This window comes from Haplochromis burtoni, unplaced genomic scaffold (assembly GCF_018398535.1).
Source record: "Haplochromis burtoni strain Fernald_Lab_line unplaced genomic scaffold, NCSU_Asbu1 Contig_15, whole genome shotgun sequence".
In the NCBI taxonomy this organism is placed as follows: Eukaryota; Metazoa; Chordata; class Actinopteri; order Cichliformes; family Cichlidae; genus Haplochromis; species Haplochromis burtoni.
In genome coordinates, this window is record NW_024582376.1 from 3,875,215 (window position 1) to 3,894,583 (window position 19,369).

A 19,369-nucleotide genomic window follows, 5' to 3' on the forward strand; every position below is an offset into this window, starting at 1 on the left:
AGAGAGCAAGAGCTTATTCTGATTTTATATTTATTTTTTTATTGCCTCTAAGGTATCATCTCTAAAACAATAGGCAGTACTTGCACTGTGGAATTACTTATTATTTATGCATCAACAGATAATTATGGCCTATCAGGAAACAAAAAGATCTTCAATGTTTATTCAATCTGACCATAAAATGTGTGGATGTTTATTTGAGGGCCACAGAAAATATCTTTACGGTCAGTAAGGACTGTTTTCACAGTTTCATCACAAACATTTTTACTTCCTGTTTAAGGTCTACGTGTAAGTCAAGAAAAGTCGGTGACAAATGGGTCAAATGCTCTGTAAACTGTCTCAGAAATTTCAGATTAATATATTATAAATCCTCATTGTTTTACACAACAAAGTGCTTAGAAGTGTTGCTGAAGAAGAATCAGATACTGTTCAATAAAATTCACTGACAGCAAATAAGAGACTTAGAAGAAAATCACTTTGCAGTAAACTTTATTTACATCACAGGCCCCCTGTGCCTTTAACATCTCTTTATGTAAACCTGGAAACATTACATTCAATCCGCAGAATGTCCAGCATTTCCTGGCTAAAGATAATTTTTTCATCTTGAAACTACATTCAACATGTTTCCATGTGCAATTTATTTAAAATCTGCCTCAGAAAATAAATCTAGTAAAATTATGCATTTAAAAAATGTTTGTGTGTTCTAGCAGGATTTTTTTTCTTTAAATGTCAAGGCACCTCCAAAACTCACTCAATCCACCAGTTTTTAGCTTGATTTGCATCATGAACATTATGAAACCATTAACTGCTGAGTACCAAAATTAATTTAAAAATTTTCATTTTTTTCACACTTTTTCTAAGTACAATACTCACAAGGGGTTAAGAAAGAGTCCCTTTTGTGAGCGGTAACACTGTGTTTATGTAATTATGGTTTAGATACGATGTTGCTGTTTACTATAATCATCATTGTTTCAGCTTGTAACTGATTATTATCTTTACAACTGTGGATTGAGTGAGTTTAGAAGGAGTTACTTGCATATAGATCACACAAAGCCAGTGAAAAGTTGGATGCATGCTCTTCTTTTCCACTTCTCTCCAAGACGCAAATAGAGCAGTTTTAAGGTAACGTGCAGAAATGCAAAAGCAGGATAATACAAATTCTGAAAATTGCAATTAATTAAAAGTCATCCTTAAAAAAATGTGTGGGATCTAATAATCATTCATACAATCACTGTCTGTATGTGATAGTCCCATATATTTTTTCCAGTTTTTCCAGTTCTCCCAATGCTTTTCCCTTTCTTTTAACCAACTCCTTGCTAACCACAGATCACCCCTACATCTTCCGCATGTGAGCAGTTATGTTTCCCAACCCTGGACCTCTTGCACTCGAGCAGTGATCTCTCCCCACCTTCACACTCCACATCATCCAAGAATATCCTAACACTGTCGTCCGCCTCCCCCAGGACAGCCCTCTTCATCACTGCCAGGGCAGTCGAGAATCCAAGCTGACGACACACGACGCTACCTGACTTGATGGTGAAAAGGTCATCGCACACTGTACCCCACTGGCCACGGATGAAAATTTCCACTCTGCCTCGATCTGGCAAACCTTCGGCGCTTACAAGTCGCACTGAGCCAACCCGCAGCCTCCACCCTCCTCTTGCTTTCTTGTAACCTTGACCTCTACCTCGTCCTCTCGGCCTCTTAAACACTTGGTTGCCCTCTCCTGCACTTTCCAGCTTCTCACCAAGCCACAGCTTTTCCTCCTGTGTTTTAAGCAGCGTAGTGTTGATTAGTGGTCTCTGGGGCCTGTAGGATGGTACAAGGGGCGTCTGGCTGAAGTACGGTGGCCATGCTGTAGTCATCCTATGGTCAGGAGCTTTTGGATAGGGTGTGGAGATTAAAGTCATGTGGGGCTGCTTCAGCAATTTTGTGGATGGAGTGGTAAGGAGTTGTGGTTTGAAATATTGTGAGGTGGTGCTAGGGGGGTACTGAAGGGGTCTCCCATGTCTCCCTGATGAAGGTGTGGTGATGGTTGGGGTTTTTGCAATCCTAGATGAGTCTGCAGTCGTGGAGGTTGTGCGATAACCTGATGAAGAGACAGAATCACCCTTTTTATTTGTTTTATGAGGTGCTGAAACTAATGTTAATATAAAACAAGTTTGACATTTTGGGAAACAGAGGTTGTTTTGTTGTTAAGAATCAGATGCAGAAAAATCATATAAATAAGAGGATATTTTAGCGACTAATTAGCCTGCTAGGAAATGGGTTATGTGCAAAGTTAGCAAGTTAGCTAGCTATACTACTCATCATTTTTTCTATTATCATTTAAATAAAGTGTAAATACATCTAGAAAATTTCTGTATTCAGACAAAAATGTAAAACCACCATTATTTTGGTATTTTATATATGTAGGTATTTAAATAAGATATTATGTTGTAAAAATGCTAGCTTTAGCTGTGCAGGTAGCTATATTGTAATATAGTTTTGCAGTCCATGTTCTAGCTAAGCTAACTAATTAAGACACAGCACTGACCTTATCAGCTGGAAGCACATTTCCCAAAATGTTAAACTGCTTTAGGACAATTTTTCATTGTACTATATTTGACAAAGGAAAAATAGTATCAACCACAAAGGAAGGATGTAGACACAGACACAAAAGGATGAATGTCCAAACTGAGGCTGATGCAGAACAATTTATTCATAATAAATTATGCCAAAACACCTGATTTAAATTAAAGCAGTGCAAAAACCTAATGCATAAATAAGCACCATTTATCCTGCTTTAGCTTCTTGAACCAGCCAAAAAATAGCATGTTAGCAGGTCTGAAGTTGGGATTCAAAGCCAATTTAGTCAATTCCACGATACCTGAGTCGGGCAAAAGCTTGTGCAAATGCAAATGGATTAATCTGAATAATTAAACTTGTGATTAAAACTAAGCCAAGAGGGTGAGGCAGTAAACTCAGTTATAATTAAGATAAACAAAAATTTTACAGCATTTTCTCTGCAAATTATGCAAATTATTTTCCATTCCCCATGTTTATGTTCCAGTGCACAGACTTGCTAAACTGTATAGACAGGTGAGATGCAAAAATGAATTCTTAAAAAGCTACTTATTTTTTGAATGCATATTGATTTAAGAAAAGTCACCTTTTGTTTTTTTACTCTGGTTTTTTTTTTTTTTTTTGCCATTTAGGTTACAGTATGGCTTATCTGCCTCAACAAAGTAGAGAAAATGTCCCAGGGGCATATTTATCAAACTTTTTAAATCATTTTATGTGTTATTTATTTCTATATAAATATTCACAATATTCTTAATCAGTTCAAAACGGTGTGTAAAACCAGTTAAAAGGCCAAAAACTATATAGCAAATTATTTAGTTGAAGAAAAACATAAATAACCCTTAAAACCAATTTAAATATGATTAAATCATAACATTTTAACATGACCTTTAGGAGATACTGCTAATACTTTTTGATCATGAGAAAGCCTGCATAGATTTTATAATTACCTTATTCCAAGAAGGTGTGATTCCCCCCCTCCCCCCCCCCGAAAAAAAAGAAAGCTAAGCTAACTTATTAGCACTTAAGCCTAATTTGCAAGGGATTTTACTTAGAAGCAAACATAAATTTAGTAATTAAGATGTAAAAATGTGAAACAAAATCAGAATGTAGGCGAAGAAACCACCAGTTTTGGCGTTGCTGGCTTCTCCTCGTGCCACGGTGTGAACCAGTCTCGTGGACTTATTTTTAGTCTTAATAGTCAAATTAGTGGTTGGGTTAGCGGTTTGGCTAGAAACTGGGTAATCAGTGGAGCTAGCCTGATAAACGGGTACACCAGCAGGCCTACCAGTGGACGAGGTCGTGGCAGGAGTTGTTGCTGCCATCTGGACAGTTCTTGGCTTTACTGTTGTGGTCGACGCAGATTTTGTTGTGGTTTTGAGAGCCAGTGTTGTTGTTGGTAATGTTGTCTTTCTTGTTGTTTTTCTTGTTGCTGCTGTTGTTGGCGGTGGCTTTGGTTTTTTTCTTGTTGGCATTGGAGGTTTTTTTATTACTATTCTTGTCTTCTTTTTAGTTGTTGTAGGTTTTGTAGTGGTCGTTGTAGTAGGAACAGCTGTGGTGGTTGGTTTCTTGTTGATTACATACTCTGCAAAAAAGAGGAAAATAAAATAAAAAGAATTATGCACTGCTAAAAACCATCCGTTGGATACCTGATGCAAGAAACTGCTTTGATTTGGTAGATTTATCAAATTTAAACGCTCCCATTAAAGTGAACAATCAAGAGACATCAAGAGAAGCCAAAAGAAACCACATACATATTAAATAGCATGTTTTAACCATTTATTTACTGCTGGAAATGTAACTCACCAATTTCTAGAAAGAATCACTTGTAAAGTGCCTTGAAAAGCGCTATATAAATCCAATCCATTATTATTATTATTAAAGGTTGAAGCAGGGCAAGGAAATTCGAGAAAAAAACACCACTTTAAGACTTTCTTTTACCTTCTTTTGGGTGGAAATGAATTAGTTTTCCTTTTATCTTAACAGGTGAAGGCTTGATGCTACACTTTCCTGGTGGTGCTCTCCTGTTTCCAAGACAGAAAAGATTAGTACACATGCAATAATGGGTACTATAAGCACATATGTATCTTTTCATTATTTTTTTTTATGTTTTGTTTTTAATGGTGTTTAGCAGCTTCCACTTTAATTGTAGTGTGTATTAGTGCAGAGATACAGTAAATGAAGATAGATTAAATAAATAAGATTTAAAAAATCTGTTTTTCTTATTTCTTTCTTTTTGCCTGGATTGGCTAGAGAGGGATGGAAGATGATTGTGCTCTGAGCACTTCTTTTAACATTTTAACATGTTGCTGCACTGTATTTTATTAGCAGAATTCCGACTCTTAAAACCTCCATCATATATAATTATTGGGTTCACACTCTCACACCTTAACATCACACATCGATGTAGTTTAATGAGCACTTAACTGCTGATGAAGTAAAGTGATGCGTTGGCAAATTACCTGGAAGGGTCCACTATCTTGTAGATAACGCCACCTCTTGCTGTCGCACTCGCGACTCCTGTGGCTAAGAAATACAGCTCACCTGGAAAAATTCACAGACGAAATGGAGAAAGAGAGCAGCAGGCAGAGATGGCAGAACATAAAAAGACAAACGGGGAGATTAAAAAATAGGAAGCAGTGAGCAAGAAAAGAAGGAGATAAAAAAAGAAAAAAATTTAAACAACAGGAACAGAGGGAAATATTTATGATGACAACAGATGGGAGACAGAAATAAAAGAGGTACAAAAATAGCAAAATGGAGGAGAAAGAGAGAGACCAAAAAATAAAAATATTTTAAACTTTGCTTTAATCATTCGTCTCCAATTTGCTTCCTGAAATTATCAGGAAAGAAGAGAAATACAATTTTTTAAGACCAACACAAACCTAAACATTTCCTAACTTAGAAATCATGCAGTTTAGTAGTAATCTAATTTCATTAACAATAACACCAGTAAAAATATCCACTTTGGTACTTCACACTACATGTGTACTAGTTAGAAATAATTATTTCTTTTCACATTAAGCCACACAGACCAGGAGACCAGTAGGAAATCCTCTGGAAACCAAAGACATGTAGAAAAATAAATTGTATTTCCGGACTAGATGGTGAGTGTTTGCTCTTGCTATGTGAAATCAGTCCTAAAGAGGGCGCTACACCAAAAACATCTTTGATTGTTTTGGTTACTAAGAGACAAAACTGCCTGTAGTTCTCATGCAAGAAACTTACTTGTCTGCAAACATCCGCCAATTACTCACTGAGCAGTAGTAAAACTGTGAAATGTGCAACACAAACTGGAAACAGAAAAAAATTTACACCTTTTTAATAGTGCTGGCTGCAGGTGTCACAAGGAGGGTTTCAGTGCAGTACCCTACATCTCTTTGCAACCTATTTCACCAGCTGTCAGCAACCTCTAGCAACCCCAACCAGTCTGAGAATACACATTTTCCACAAGCAGCTGGCAGCTGCCAGGGGATTCATGGACTGTTTCTAGGTGTGTGTGATTGGGGCTCAAGTTTATCGTTCCATTATAAATGTACCTAATTAAATAAGTGATGCAGTGTCTGGTAGCAATACATCAACACACCGACCCACACAGTTATTACCTGCTTCATCTTCAGCAAAAGAGATGATGTATTTATAGTAACTGTTGATAAGTTTGGGGAATCTGCAGGTCTGGTCTCTTCCCATGCAGATTTCATTGTACTGCCATTCACCTGTGGTAACGTTCTCCCTAAGAGACATCAGACGCCTAAACACAAACAGAGATACATATAATGTTTACGCATAGCAAGAGCTGTAGTCCAAAAGCTTCACATCAATGCCTTTTTACTGTAAATTATTAAATCAACCCTGTGCAGAGCAGTTCAACAGCACACTGACTGGACACTGATTAGGTAGAAATCCACAAAAACAAAAAAGGTTACGAGTGTTTTCATTTGAAATTTTCATTTTACAAACACACACCCGCTCATGAAATCCCCAAAGATGTAGAGTCCGTTAAGGTTGGGCATCTGACAGCCTCTGTAGATGTATCCTCCTGTCACAGATTTGCCCAGCTTGTGTGGATAGGCAAAGATTGGCAAGACATCGTCTGCAAACACATAAACAAAGATCAGACCTCGTTTATTATTCAGTGTCACTGCTACATCATTGTAACAAACAGGAAATATACTGTACCCTGTAAGAAACCTGAGCTCGTGAAATTAAATGACAATGAAGTTCCGTTATTTAAAATCTCTTTTGAGTTGACAACAGTTTTTTTATTCTATTCTAAGGAGGCTTTTACAGAGAACAAAGAGTGTGCTGTAACAATTTAATTTACAAATTAAATATCTGTATAAATATTAAATAATTTGGTTAAAATATACTTGTATTTATGGACTTTCAGTAACCCAGACTGTAGACTCACCGAGGGATGAGTTTTGACAGAGTCTACGATCGTAGCAGCTGAATCCTTCTTTGGCTCTCCAGCCGTAATTTCCTCCTTAAAAATAAGAGTTGACACAATAAAATTACTCAGCAAAAAAGAAGTTCTACAATTTATATGTATTCAAACGGTTTGATGCTGGAAAAATTGGAAATCAACATATTAGAAAAAGAAAATCATCCTTCAAACTACAATTATCATACCTTTAACAATGAGGTCTACCTCTTCGTATTTGTTCTGGCCCACGTCACCACAAAGCATCCTGCCTCTGCCTTCAGTGGTAACGGGGTCACCGCGGTCAATGGAGCAACGCCACATGTTGCGAACTCCATAGGCATAAACCTCTGCAGGGAAACAAAGAAAGAAATACGTGGATGGAAAACACAAACAAAAATGACATCCTCTGTGAGGACGCACTTCTGACACGAACAGTCATTTTCCAGCTTTGCACAGAAAGAAAAACACAGTCCCACCGCAGTCCAATATTATGAGAGAAAAGCTAAGCTTGATTAGCATTAATAAGTGTGCCATTCAGCATCTTCAAAGTCACCAGACATGATCACAGTCTTCCACACAAACAGGAAATTCATTTACCCGGCCGTGCCTCCTTCTCGCCCAGAAATGGGTTGTCTGAGGGAATGCTGTACGGGGCACTGTTATCGTTGAAGTCAACGTCAACACGCAGCACCTTGCCGAGAAGTGTTGACCTATTAAACGTAACGACCAGACAAAAAAGGAAGAATGACTCAGAGTATCATAAAGACTGTGGTGACTGAATGGTTCAACTGTAAGTGTTTATTTAACGCCAGAAAAGCACGGTCAGATCTGTTTTGCAGTTCTGTTTGAATGAATCTGAGTAGAGAGTATAGCTCTGGACACTTCAAAATCCATCCTGCTACGTCTATCAGCAGTCACATGAACAATGGACAGTAGTGATCTGAATCCACTGGCTGTCATAACACTGACCATCAATGTGGGATAGTTTAGCATGAGCTGTTTCTTTCCTTCTCCCTACCTTTCTCTCCCTTGTTGTTTCATCTGCTTAGAAATGTAAGGAAAAGAGGAACTACCTTCACAAATGGGTGTAATTTCTGTATAAAGAATAATTTAAAACAAATATTAATGGCCTTTATGGCCTTTTTCCAGTGTCCACTTTTTCCAGTGTTTACCACCCTGCACTCACTCTCGCTCACTTTCTCTCTCCCCTCCACATTCCAGTGTGTGGTGGTCCATGATGTGTGTAGTGTGTCATGTCAATATTAGACTTGGCAGGCTGCATTCCCAGAAGAGCTACTACGGCTTGTCAAAAACAGCCTCAGGAAGAGACAAACGGCTAAATTGTCCATCTCTGGAGAAAAGGTGCTAACAGCTCTAAATGAAGTCCCAGTTTTGGAGGAAGTTTACTTGCTTTCTTGATACAAACATTAAAGATAGATCGCTATTTTTGTCAGCCCTAAAATGCAAACCTACCTATTAAATGTGACATTATTGGTGCATTTCACAGGATGAAGTATTGATTACAAAACATGAGGAGCAATATTTGAACTCCCTGATGCTCTTTTTCTATTGGCTGAACTTTGTGACTTGCAACCAAAGGTTTTTTGGGTTTATCTTTAATTTTCTGTGCTAAAAATTCAAAAATAATAAACTTCAATCAATGCAGCTCTCGGTATAATGATAAACCATAGAGGAGCAATGCCTATTTGAAGTGTTTTGTAAATTAAAGACTGAAATCTCCATAAACTGGCACAGCACAGAACCTGGCAGTTATCATGAATGATTGTTTATGACACGTGCAAACAAAGTTTTCACTCGTCACTTTGAAGAAATTGTTTTGAATTATAGTCTTTGCAAAACTATCATTTATAATGCCCTCTGTTCAATGCAGAAACGTTCCTCATAAATTTGATCCTTTTAATTAGATTTGATTTGAGAGGAATTTAACTATCTGGAACCCATTTTTGGCAGGACTCTCTGACGCTTTACCTGCTCCGACTCGACTTTGGTATTTTGTTTATCAAGTCAACATCTTGACAACGTCATGAGGCCTCGTGAAGATTATAAAGATGAGCAGTCTTCACAATCACAACTATGTCTATTATATTTGCGTGTTATTTGAGATTTCACATCTTCTTTAACACAAAATGTGAAATCAACATTGTGAGTCTATGCATGCATCCAAACATGCAAACACATTAGTTAAACAGTACTGACTTGTTTTGGGAATTGCCAAACTTTCCAAAGGGATCTCCAGCACGGCCACCGTCGCCTATGAAGATGTACAGATACCCATCGTGACCGAAAAGAAGCTGTCCTCCATTATGATTGGATGCTGGCTCCACCACCTCCAGGATGGTTCTACAGCAGGAGAGATGAGAAGATGATGAATGTATTTGTGTCATTTAAGACCATGCAAGGACCTACTAAATACAGCACCTCTCAGAAGAATGGTCTAGTTGATTATCATCATGTGCTGATACTGTGAACTCGCTGATTCGTATTCGTTCCTCCTTCTTAACAGACACAGAGTAGTACACGTAGGCTTTTCTGACAGTGGTGAACCTGTGAACGAAACAGAAGCTCAATGGAAATGCTGCATTTCACATTTTGGCACAATGAATTTTTCCTTTGAAAACTAAATGTTGCTATTTAAATGTGTATTTTGATTGAAAAAAAGACCTAGGGTGTAAGGCTATGCAGAGGAATCCCCTCTCGTCTCCAGCCCACGGGGATGTGAGGACAGCTTTAGTCAGGTTGAGGAAAGGTCGATCGATCCTAGAGCCGTTCGCCAAGTACACCCACACATAACCCAGCTGCTCCGCAACAAAAAAGCGATGAGTTCCATCATCTGCATGGATCATGGCCACAGGGTTACGGAGTCCATTGGCAACTTCCTGTAAGCACAGCTCCAAACATCCTTCGGGATCTTCATTTAGCAATCCCAGGTTAGCATTTAACTCTTAGGGTGGGGGAAAAAAGACACGGGAGAGTAGATTGGCATGTGTCTAATCACATGTGCAAACTGAGTTGCAATCAAACTTGCAGAGGCTTGCACCAAATTAAAACTGTAATTATTTTACAGCAATGCACTGTACTTTCAGCTTCTGTTCAGGCAGTTACAAATCAATATGAAGAGCTCTTCCACCCACACTTTCTTTCATTGCAGTGATTTTCTTGGTGAGACAGTGCAGACACGGATATTTTCAAATTCATGCATGCAGTTCAGACTGTTTGCATCCATCATTAACATTCGGACTAATGATTTTAAACATTTCACTTTAAGCATGCTAGCTGGTTTGCTGATGTGGAGCATCATTTTGATACTGACGCTGACATTTAGCTCACAGATTGATGTGTTTAATAACAGCTTCAGAGCTATCAAGGCTGTATACTCTAGACCTTTTTCTGGGCTAGTTACACCGAGATGCATTTTTTTAACCTCTTCATACAACATGTAACTCATACCTGCATTTGTCAAGACACTAGGATAGCAATACTCTTTGTCCTTCAACACCAGAAATTCACAAAACCTTCTGTGATCTTCTTCAATTGTGGCAGTCAGGTTTGCAAACTGCTGTGAGTTCCCTAGGTCCTCAAGCAGGAGGCTGAGTGTGTACCGGCACTGCTGCCAGTAGTCAGAGCAGTAATCCCCACAGAGTCCAGGTAGCGCCCTCATGGGTGTGTTAGCGTCCTCGGCATCATACAGGTGGGCAGCATATGGAGAACACTCCTTCAAAGGACAACAGATACCGTTTCATTACATATGATTTAAAAATGTAAAACTTTTTTGAGCTAATATCAAAGGTAGAGTTACAGAAATGTATGAGATTCAGTAATGAATCACTTAAATGGATTTGTGTATTTGTTCTTCCACAGCCTCTGGGCCTCATTTTGACTGGGCAAGCCTGAGATATATGCAGCCTGTCTGAGTGCGGCCTGGTATAAATGGATCCCAGGAAGGTCCACTCAGTTATTAAGTCACAACCACACTGTCCACACCCAGAATGGTGTGCCTTAGGCACAAAGAGCCATGGCACCCAAACCATCATCATGCAAACTGGTGCGCTTTCATTTGCCAGAAAAACCAAACTGATCCAGTAAACAAATCCCAAACAACAAACCGGCATAAGATTGGTTTGGTAGATCAAGAGTGTTTAGATTAAATTTGGTGTTGTTTCTTGTAAGGGCTCATAAACCTATTTTCACTTTGCAGTGAATTATTTCTGACATCAGTAAAGTTTTCCAAATAACTGTTTTGGTATTTAAACAAAAGTAAATATTTAAATAAATAAACATAAATAACGTTGCAAAAGATTTAGCTCATTTAGCACAGATCAGAACAGCAGATATGGGATATTTTTGTGTTGTTTCACAGTCTGACGCTTAATCTCAGCTGTTTTTATATATGGAGATTATTACAGTGATTATGTAAGTGGTGGATTTAGTTTCAAAAGCACTTTAAAAATTATGTCACTGAATAACGTCAACGTGGACAAAACGTGTTGTTTTTAATCCTCTCATCACAATGCCTCTTCTGGTAATTATTTGCTGTAACATTTTTGTAAGGACATTGGTAAATGAAAACATGTACTTATGTGTTTTTATCTAAAAGATTTTTTAAGTTTTTGTTGTCTTCATTGAGCCCTGGTTGAAAAATAGTCCCCAAACGATGGACCAATGTCACAGAAGTTGCCTGGACGTCTTTGCTTGACTTTCTAGTGAGAGAAACGTTTGTGTTGAAGGATTTCTTTTTGCAATCTCTTCCTTGATTAGAATGAAGCAAAAGCAGATATTCACAAAAAAAAGCTTTCAGTGGTTTCTTGACCTCACAATCACAGGCTTTCTGGCTCCTTTCTTTAACTTTGCACTCAAACAATTGCATTTGATGCTGACACTGAACGCAGTGATGCAACAGCTGTAAAACTCTTACCTTCAGCATCCAGATTTTTTAACAGTCTGGGTACATGTAGGAAAAGCCTCATTATGAGAAAAAGATCAAAGCAGTAACAAGGGAAATAAATGGGTGATGTCCTGTTAACTAGTGACTCTACATACTGGAAAATAATATAAACACCTGCCATTTGTTTTTTTGTTTTTTTGTTATATAAATCTGTTGCGCTTGCCTTTATTTGGTAAGACAAAGTACATCAGGTAAAAATGGATGAGCAGTAACGTATTTAATTATTTGTACCAGCAGAGCACTTTACTCCAGAGTTGTTAAAAGAAAGAAAAGATCCTGTAACTCAGTGCAGTCTGGGGCAAAATGTAAAGATTTTAAATTTATTTATTTTAATATAATTGTTTCATTTTTGTTTCTATATGCAAACCTCTATCTAATCTCTGTTCTATGTAGAAACAGTACCAACAACCAACTGTCTCTAGTTCAATTTTTCCAGTGGTACAAAAAACAGTTTTGACCAGGAAGATGACGCCAGAGTTTGAACAGTGTATTGTGGGTAATAACTGTTTCGTCATATTTACAATTTGGCAATCGGGCAAAAATAAGCATTTGGGTATGTAGATATTTATTACTGCTTTATTACAAGCATAGTCAGCCAGACCTTGACCAGCTGTGACCAGAACTTAAAACTTGACCTTGATTTTTATCCTAATTACCACCTGTAAGACTACAAGGCCGTCTTTTGTGTTTGGTGTATATTCCTGTGAGCAGATTTTTTTAAAGTATTTAGACCACAATTACACACATATGGACAAACTCACAGTGTCAGTAGGTAACATGACTCAAGCTGTAGCCCACACTAAAATGGATATGTTTAAATATAAAGGTGTGACAAATCGATTACTATCAATACTTTTTGGACACTGTTTTGTCTGTTTTTTTACTGTATCACATAAAATGTTTCATCACAGTTGCTGATCATACAGTAGTCCATTAAACTTTACATTTCTGTGTCTGTCTTTGTCTTTTAGGGCACAGATGGCTTAAACTGCTGTTCCAGCCAAGTGTTAACTGAAACACTGACTTTTATAAATCACAGAGAACGGGGAGGTGGGGAGTTTGGCAAAAACAGTCAACGCAGACTCTTGTTGAACATCTTGATAGTACTACTGTGGAAAAGATCAGAGTGTTCTCTGAAAGAGATTTCTCTCTACTGGGCCAAACAAAAGCTGTGTTCAGTCTGAGATGCTGGAACTGCTGATGAAAGCAGTAAACAGGCATGTGGGGCAGATGCTACGTTCAAGGAAAAATGTATAAGTTCAATAAGGTTATGAAGGCATAAGGTTAGGAAGACATTTTCTTTGCTTGAAAATGAGAGACGTGTTGGCAAAAAGGCAGAGCAAACTGCAAATACTGCACATGATCTTTTGTTTGACCGAGTCATGCTGAAATCCCAGCCATTGTCCTATTTTGGTTCCACTATGATAGGGTAGAAATAAGGCATGCAGCTACAAGCAGCTGTTTCTAACAACGCGACCACTTCAAGCTGCTATAATTTGGTGTTTACGCCGTCAAATTCAGAATAGACTCAGATTTTATTCCTGTCATCTCACATGCTCCAGATTCTCCACCGACTGCTCCACACGCTGGTGTTTTATTGTAGCTGAGAGACAAAAAAAGAGTCATGGTAAACAGATGAGAGGTAAATGTGTGACCCTGTCAGAGGAAATGACACAGGCTGAGTTTTTAAACTGAGAGAGCAGTGTGAAACAGCCAGACACATTGCTACCGTACTAAAAGCTTGCTTATTAAAAATGCAAGAGGGAAACAACTAATCTGGACTTCTGCTGCTTGGTGCAGTGCTCACTAAATGTTTTTTATCCTCAAACAGCCCCTTTATGGGTCTTGTTGAACTGAGGGTGCTGCTAATGGTTTATTTGATGACATGAAAACCCATCGAGAAAGCCACGTGAAAGCAGAGCACAACTATAACACGCAAATGCACACTCTTTTCAAGGGCAACAGAATGCCCTTGAAATTATCTCTATGTCTGTTTTTATTATCGTTAATTCATTTGTTTTTCTCTTTTCTTTATGGCTGACATTATCTTCACTGATTTTATTCATCTCTTCTTATTCCTGTGCTTTTCTTCATCCTTTTTCTCTCTGCTCCTCTTTTGCAGCAACCTGATATATCCTGGACCCCTGGCCTGAGGAGGAAATGGTTGTTTGTTTGGTCAAGTAAGCAAAGAACAATGACAGTCTTCCTCCCGTCTCCCTGACTCACACACACACACTCATTTCCCACTCTGTCTCTCTCTTTAATATGTGTCTGCCTGTCCCTCTCTTCACGCTGTGATTGAAATCAGTGCCAGGAAGCTTCCGTTCTGCAGCTGGAACAGACGGCTTCAGTGTATGGCTTTTGTCCTGGTTAAGTACCCTGGCAGCGGGGTAACCTGACCGCCTCCCGGGCCTCTTTCACCTCACATTATGAACTTGGGAGCCGAAAAACCACAGAGCGGACCATCATCATTGAAAAAGGTTTAAAAAGTACACAAAAGCATCAACATACCTCAAATGGAACCAAAAATGCATTCTTTATTTTTAACATAACTTTTCATATAAAGCGCTCATGTAAATGAGAGTTTCTTTAAAGGCTTTTTGTTGCAGTCTACACAGCACATGTGTATCATGCTAAACTTTTTGAATGTATATTTCGTCTGAGCTCCACCTATATCCAGCAGTTGTAAATGGTGCGTGAGTCGCAGCTCTGCAATTTTACTCGAGATCCAGCCTGCACTGCTTGGTAAGAACCACATCAGGCTATAATTACCACAATAACATAAGTCTATATTTTTGGACGATTCGTCACCATCTTTACATAATGTATGATGTATGAAACTGCCGGGAAGCCGCCAAGTTTGTTAGTTTTCATTGTTTCCTTGTTGACATCAAAAATTAAAGTGTTATTTATGGTAAAGCTACCCACCCGATTATTTTGGCTTCTGCATAGTGAAGCTTTTATCTCAGTTATATGGCCATGACCAAATTTGTGCTGCACCTATCATTTAATTTGTGCTCTGGATCTGCACGTAGTAAGCGTCTGAGCAGCAAAGTCAGGGCCTAATTATGTCATCAGTGAGTGGGAGTGGCTTCAAGGGTTATTCCAGGAAGGGAGGGGCTGGATTTCAGCACTGGGATCTGTTTAAGATTAAAGAGCTGAAAAAGGAAACTAAAACACATTCACACTAAAATAGAAAAACTCGTTAGAATAAAAAATATCCAAAACTATTAACAGAGACTAAAAGTTGAGTATTTATTTTATTTTATGTTCTGTTTTGCCATGTTCACTTTATTATTAGTAGTATCATCATCATCATCATTAACTATTATTAAAAAAATGAATTTCCTAAATATGGGATAAGGAAAGTATTTCATATCTTATTTTTATCTTATTTTTTATTAAACTGCAAGAATAACACAATAATGCATTTGGAAAGGTTTTTTTTTCATGCCAAAATTGTATGAGTCAATGCTTTTTAAAACAATATAAGTTAAAGAAAAAAAATATTATGTTCACCTAGGGATTGCTGGTTCATTTTTCTACCTCTGCCTTATGGTCTCTCTGCTGTCATTAAGTGAAATTCAGTTGTTCCCCTCCACACCTAATGTTGGCACAGGCACTTCATTCAAATATTGCCAAGTCTTCTGATGGCGTAGTTAAAACCTTAATGCATATTTTTGTGAGATTACTGGAAAAGTGAATGTGCTGTTAAATTGTTCTGCAATTTCATACAGTTGTTCTGGTTCAAACTCTGGAGACTGGCTGTTTTATGCTTATGTCTGTGCCTCATCTGAGAAACTAATGTTTTCTGGCACATAGTTCACGCTTACTGCGTGAGATGACAAAGTTCAGAGTCTTTGTCCATAAAACCAAAACCTTATCCAATTTGAATTTGGGCGATCTTTCCCTTCAAGGTCAAGATTTCGTGCACCTCTGGATTTCTTTCTGCATTTTTTACTAGTTTTAGATATTTCCCAGGAAGTCCCAGTATGAAAAACTTCACATCTTTCTGTGAATATCACCATGGACCACCAGACTTAAAAAGAGAGCAAACACATTTTGTTGAGAGAGGAGCTTCTGAAAACTGATTTTTGTTGTTTTGTTCATTATAACTAAGATATCAAAGTAAAGATGCACCAATTCCGATTTTCTAACTATACTTATAGCTATAACTGACAGTATATTGACAGCTAGCTGCAGGTTCTTCTCTCATTGAAGCAACTGAGAATAAACTGAGAATTTACATGATATTTTTTATCTTGCTAAAGAGAAGCAGATGAAACAGGTTAATATAACAATACAAATTTTCAGTACATTTGTAACTTTACCAGATAAGATGACACAGACTGTTTTTCTTTGACCTTTTTTTCATACCAAGGTATACCTGGCTGGATCTAAACACGTTAACTTTAGCCGTAGCGCCGTCACCTTTATTGGCTTCTTTAAAATGTTCATGTTCAGCTGGTGAGGGTGATTTAAGTGTCTGATTAGGTCTCTTGCTAAGAACATTTGCCGATTCTGTCCCAATTTACTTTGCCAGTTTTGTGTTTTCCCTACTCACAGTAGAACTCGCAAATGGCCACAGCCAAATGCTAGCAGGTGGCTGCATGAAAAGGACCAGCTCACATTTGAATGCACGTGAGGCTAGCCAACAGGTCACCAGTCAGGACCAAGAAGACTGCAAATTATCAGATTTCCAGTCAATCAGTCCATTTCAACTTTCTTGGCTTTAAAAAAAAATGATGACAACTAATCTGTGATTTGTTTAGTACATGTTTGTGAACAGATGACCATGCAACATCACCTCCATGGACCCAGACATTTTATGTCTACATCAAATAGCAGGATTCACTGGAAGAATCCACAATTTTTACAAGCCTGAACATCATGTATCAGGTAAGAAGTCCAACCAATGGCGCGTTTTTTGTTTTTATTCAACAGGTGTCCCACTCCATGCACCTTAGTTGGTGAAGTTGTGGCAGAAATTTTTGGATATCTATGTTTTTATTCAACACCCATGTGTACTGTCATTTCATCAAGAAGAAAAGTTAGCAACAATAAACTGAACGGTTATGCGGTACAGTAAAGGAATTACTAACATATTTTTTGAAAAATCCACCGTAGTGTTATATGAACATTTAAATCAGGCCAGATGTCTGATACACACCACTCCGTGGGTTGCATCAGACCCTACAATAATACAAATTAAACAGAGAAAACCTCACCAATCTTATGACCCCCATGAGCAGGTGCTCTGGTGACAGAGGGAAAGAAAACACATCGCAATCATTCATCTTCAACTCTCTTAGCAAAAGGCAGCCTGTTCTTGATTTTGGAGGGTTTATTTCCACTGGATGATCCAGGCCTTTGGGCTTTATATTCGCCATGTTCAATTTACACATCGGTTTGGCTTTTGGTATGAGTAACTGCTGTCTAAAAGCATCATGTATTCATTAAACTGTTAAAATATTTTGTTGGTTCTCCTTTATGATGAGCTTCTTACACATGACTAAACACACTTATATCTTCCTGTTGGAAATATGTAGTAGAATTTATTACCTGCTAAAACAAACCAGAGGGGAATCTGCTTTAATTTAAATGTAAAAAGTCACAATTGTGATGCTAGATTAGAGGACAGCATATTAAAATGAAATAATAAATAAAATAAAATAGCATAATAAAATCTAGTTATTATACACACAGTGGAAAACATTCTGAATTCTAAACTGAACATGTGTAACACAGTCTGATTTGAATATTTGTACCTAATACTCATCAAATCAAAGAGATCAAATCAAATTAGAATAAATGTTTCTCTTACCTGGCAGAGGATGCTGCGTACGTATTTGCCACAGGCTGCATAACCTGAATGGTCAAAGTTTTCCATAATGTTGTAAAACCTGCCTGATATCTCCTCATCTTTTTCCACATCACAGCACCCAAACTTGGAATACTCCTTGCAGAAGGCCAATGGCTGCCTGGGCTCAAATGGAGGCTTGTAATCCAAACACTGAGGGTGACAGCTCCCCCACCAGGTACGGAGGAGCAACAGCAGGATGGGGAGAAGGTGGTGAGGGGATGTGTGCTGCAAGATGCATCTGGGGACCAAATTGCAGGTCTGTATCATCGTGCTGTAAGTATACGCTCTCTCAGTTCTGGATAGTTTGTCTCTTGACCCAATATTGTAGAAAATGAAGTCAGTGTGAATGTGGTATTTGAGTTTAGAAAAGGTAAGAAAAGGAAATGAGTGTACAGGTTACATCACGTCTATAAAGCGCAAATATGAAACTGAAAGTTAAAGTGGAATGTTTGATGTTTTCATTTGGTGTGCTTGTCTCTGCAGATTCAGGCAGCCATCAGTGAGCTTATGTCTAGAGGTGTGAATGTGTGTATGAAGTGACCCTCCATCACAGCTGCCTGCCAGCTGGCCAGAAACCTACAAAATACTCAGGATAACTCCAGTTAAATCTAACTCACACAACACACTCACATGGTAGGCTAACCTCAAGATGTGTGAGACAAAAATGAGGTCAAATATAGTAAATCTGATCCAAGATCCAGTGAATTATTTTATTCAGGAGAACTGCAGAGCAGTCCTGAAGGTCTGTCCAAGAAATGTCCCAAATTTCTGTGATGAGAAGAGTTTACTCAGTCATATCTGCATAAACACCTGCACGTCACAGCAGAAGCTCCTGAAAGAGATAAGGTTCCCGTCACTGAAACTGACCATCAATCACATTGCAACTTATTCTCAAAAATAAGTTTGTTGTTGCACTAAAAGCAAATAAACAAAAGTACTAATCTTCTTAGAAAGAGGGACTAACCTTACGAAAAGCAATCGAAAATGCTGCACCCTCAGCCACAGTTTCTGAAAAATATTTACTTCTAGCTTGAAGTCACTCGGAGAGTCTCTGCTCTGTGTTTGGTCTGGACGTGCTCGTTTGCAGAAGCCATAGGTACAGACAGACAGCAGAAGAAAGTGAGAGTGAGAGGTCCTTTCATTCAGACACAGCCACGCTGCAGCTTTAGCTGAGATCCCTCCCTCATTGCTTCTTTCCTCCTCCCCCTCCTCTCTTCTTTTCATTTGCTTTTTCACTCTCCTACAAAGACACATGCATTCCTTCCCATAGCATGCGGTCCATATTGCCCTGAAGTTGCAACTTTCTACCTCTTCTCCCTCTGAACTCCCCCACCTTCAGCATTCCCAGACCTCCTCTCCGTGTCTAACAGTTCCAGACAGACTTACTCACACTGGTGAGGTCGTGTGTGTGTGTGTGTGTGTGTGTGTGTGTGTGTGTGTGTGTGTGTGTGTGTGTGTGTGTGTGTGTGTGTGTGTGTGTGGTCAGATGAACTGAGACGTGTGCTGGAAGCAGAGACCAATGGATTCTCCAGGCACTATTCCAAGCCTGAATCTTATG

At 38.5% G+C, this 19,369-nt stretch overlaps 1 protein-coding gene across 2 annotated transcripts; it reads right to left on the bottom strand.

Moving 5' to 3' along the window:
* Positions 1-469: 469 nt before the first annotated feature.
* si:ch211-136a13.1 (HHIP-like protein 1) lies at positions 470-19,157 on the bottom strand. Of its 2 annotated transcripts, none has more exons than XM_042218139.1 (15): positions 18,835-19,157; positions 17,773-18,643; positions 10,454-10,718; positions 9,668-9,947; positions 9,425-9,550; positions 9,203-9,346; positions 7,583-7,695; positions 7,192-7,332; positions 6,971-7,045; positions 6,526-6,652; positions 6,165-6,310; positions 5,022-5,103; positions 4,501-4,583; positions 3,848-4,144; positions 470-2,086 (listed from the first exon to the last, which is right to left on the bottom strand). In XM_042218139.1, exons 2-15 carry the CDS (start codon positions 18,076-18,078, stop codon positions 1,314-1,316), a joined length of 2,958 nt encoding a protein of 985 aa, XP_042074073.1. In that variant the 5' UTR covers positions 18,079-18,643; positions 18,835-19,157; the 3' UTR covers positions 470-1,313. The 2 variants fall into 2 exon arrangements, with proteins under 2 accessions (XP_042074073.1, XP_005916006.1); XM_005915944.3 differs by having other exon boundaries at positions 18,776-19,157.
* Positions 19,158-19,369: the final 212 nt, after the last annotated feature.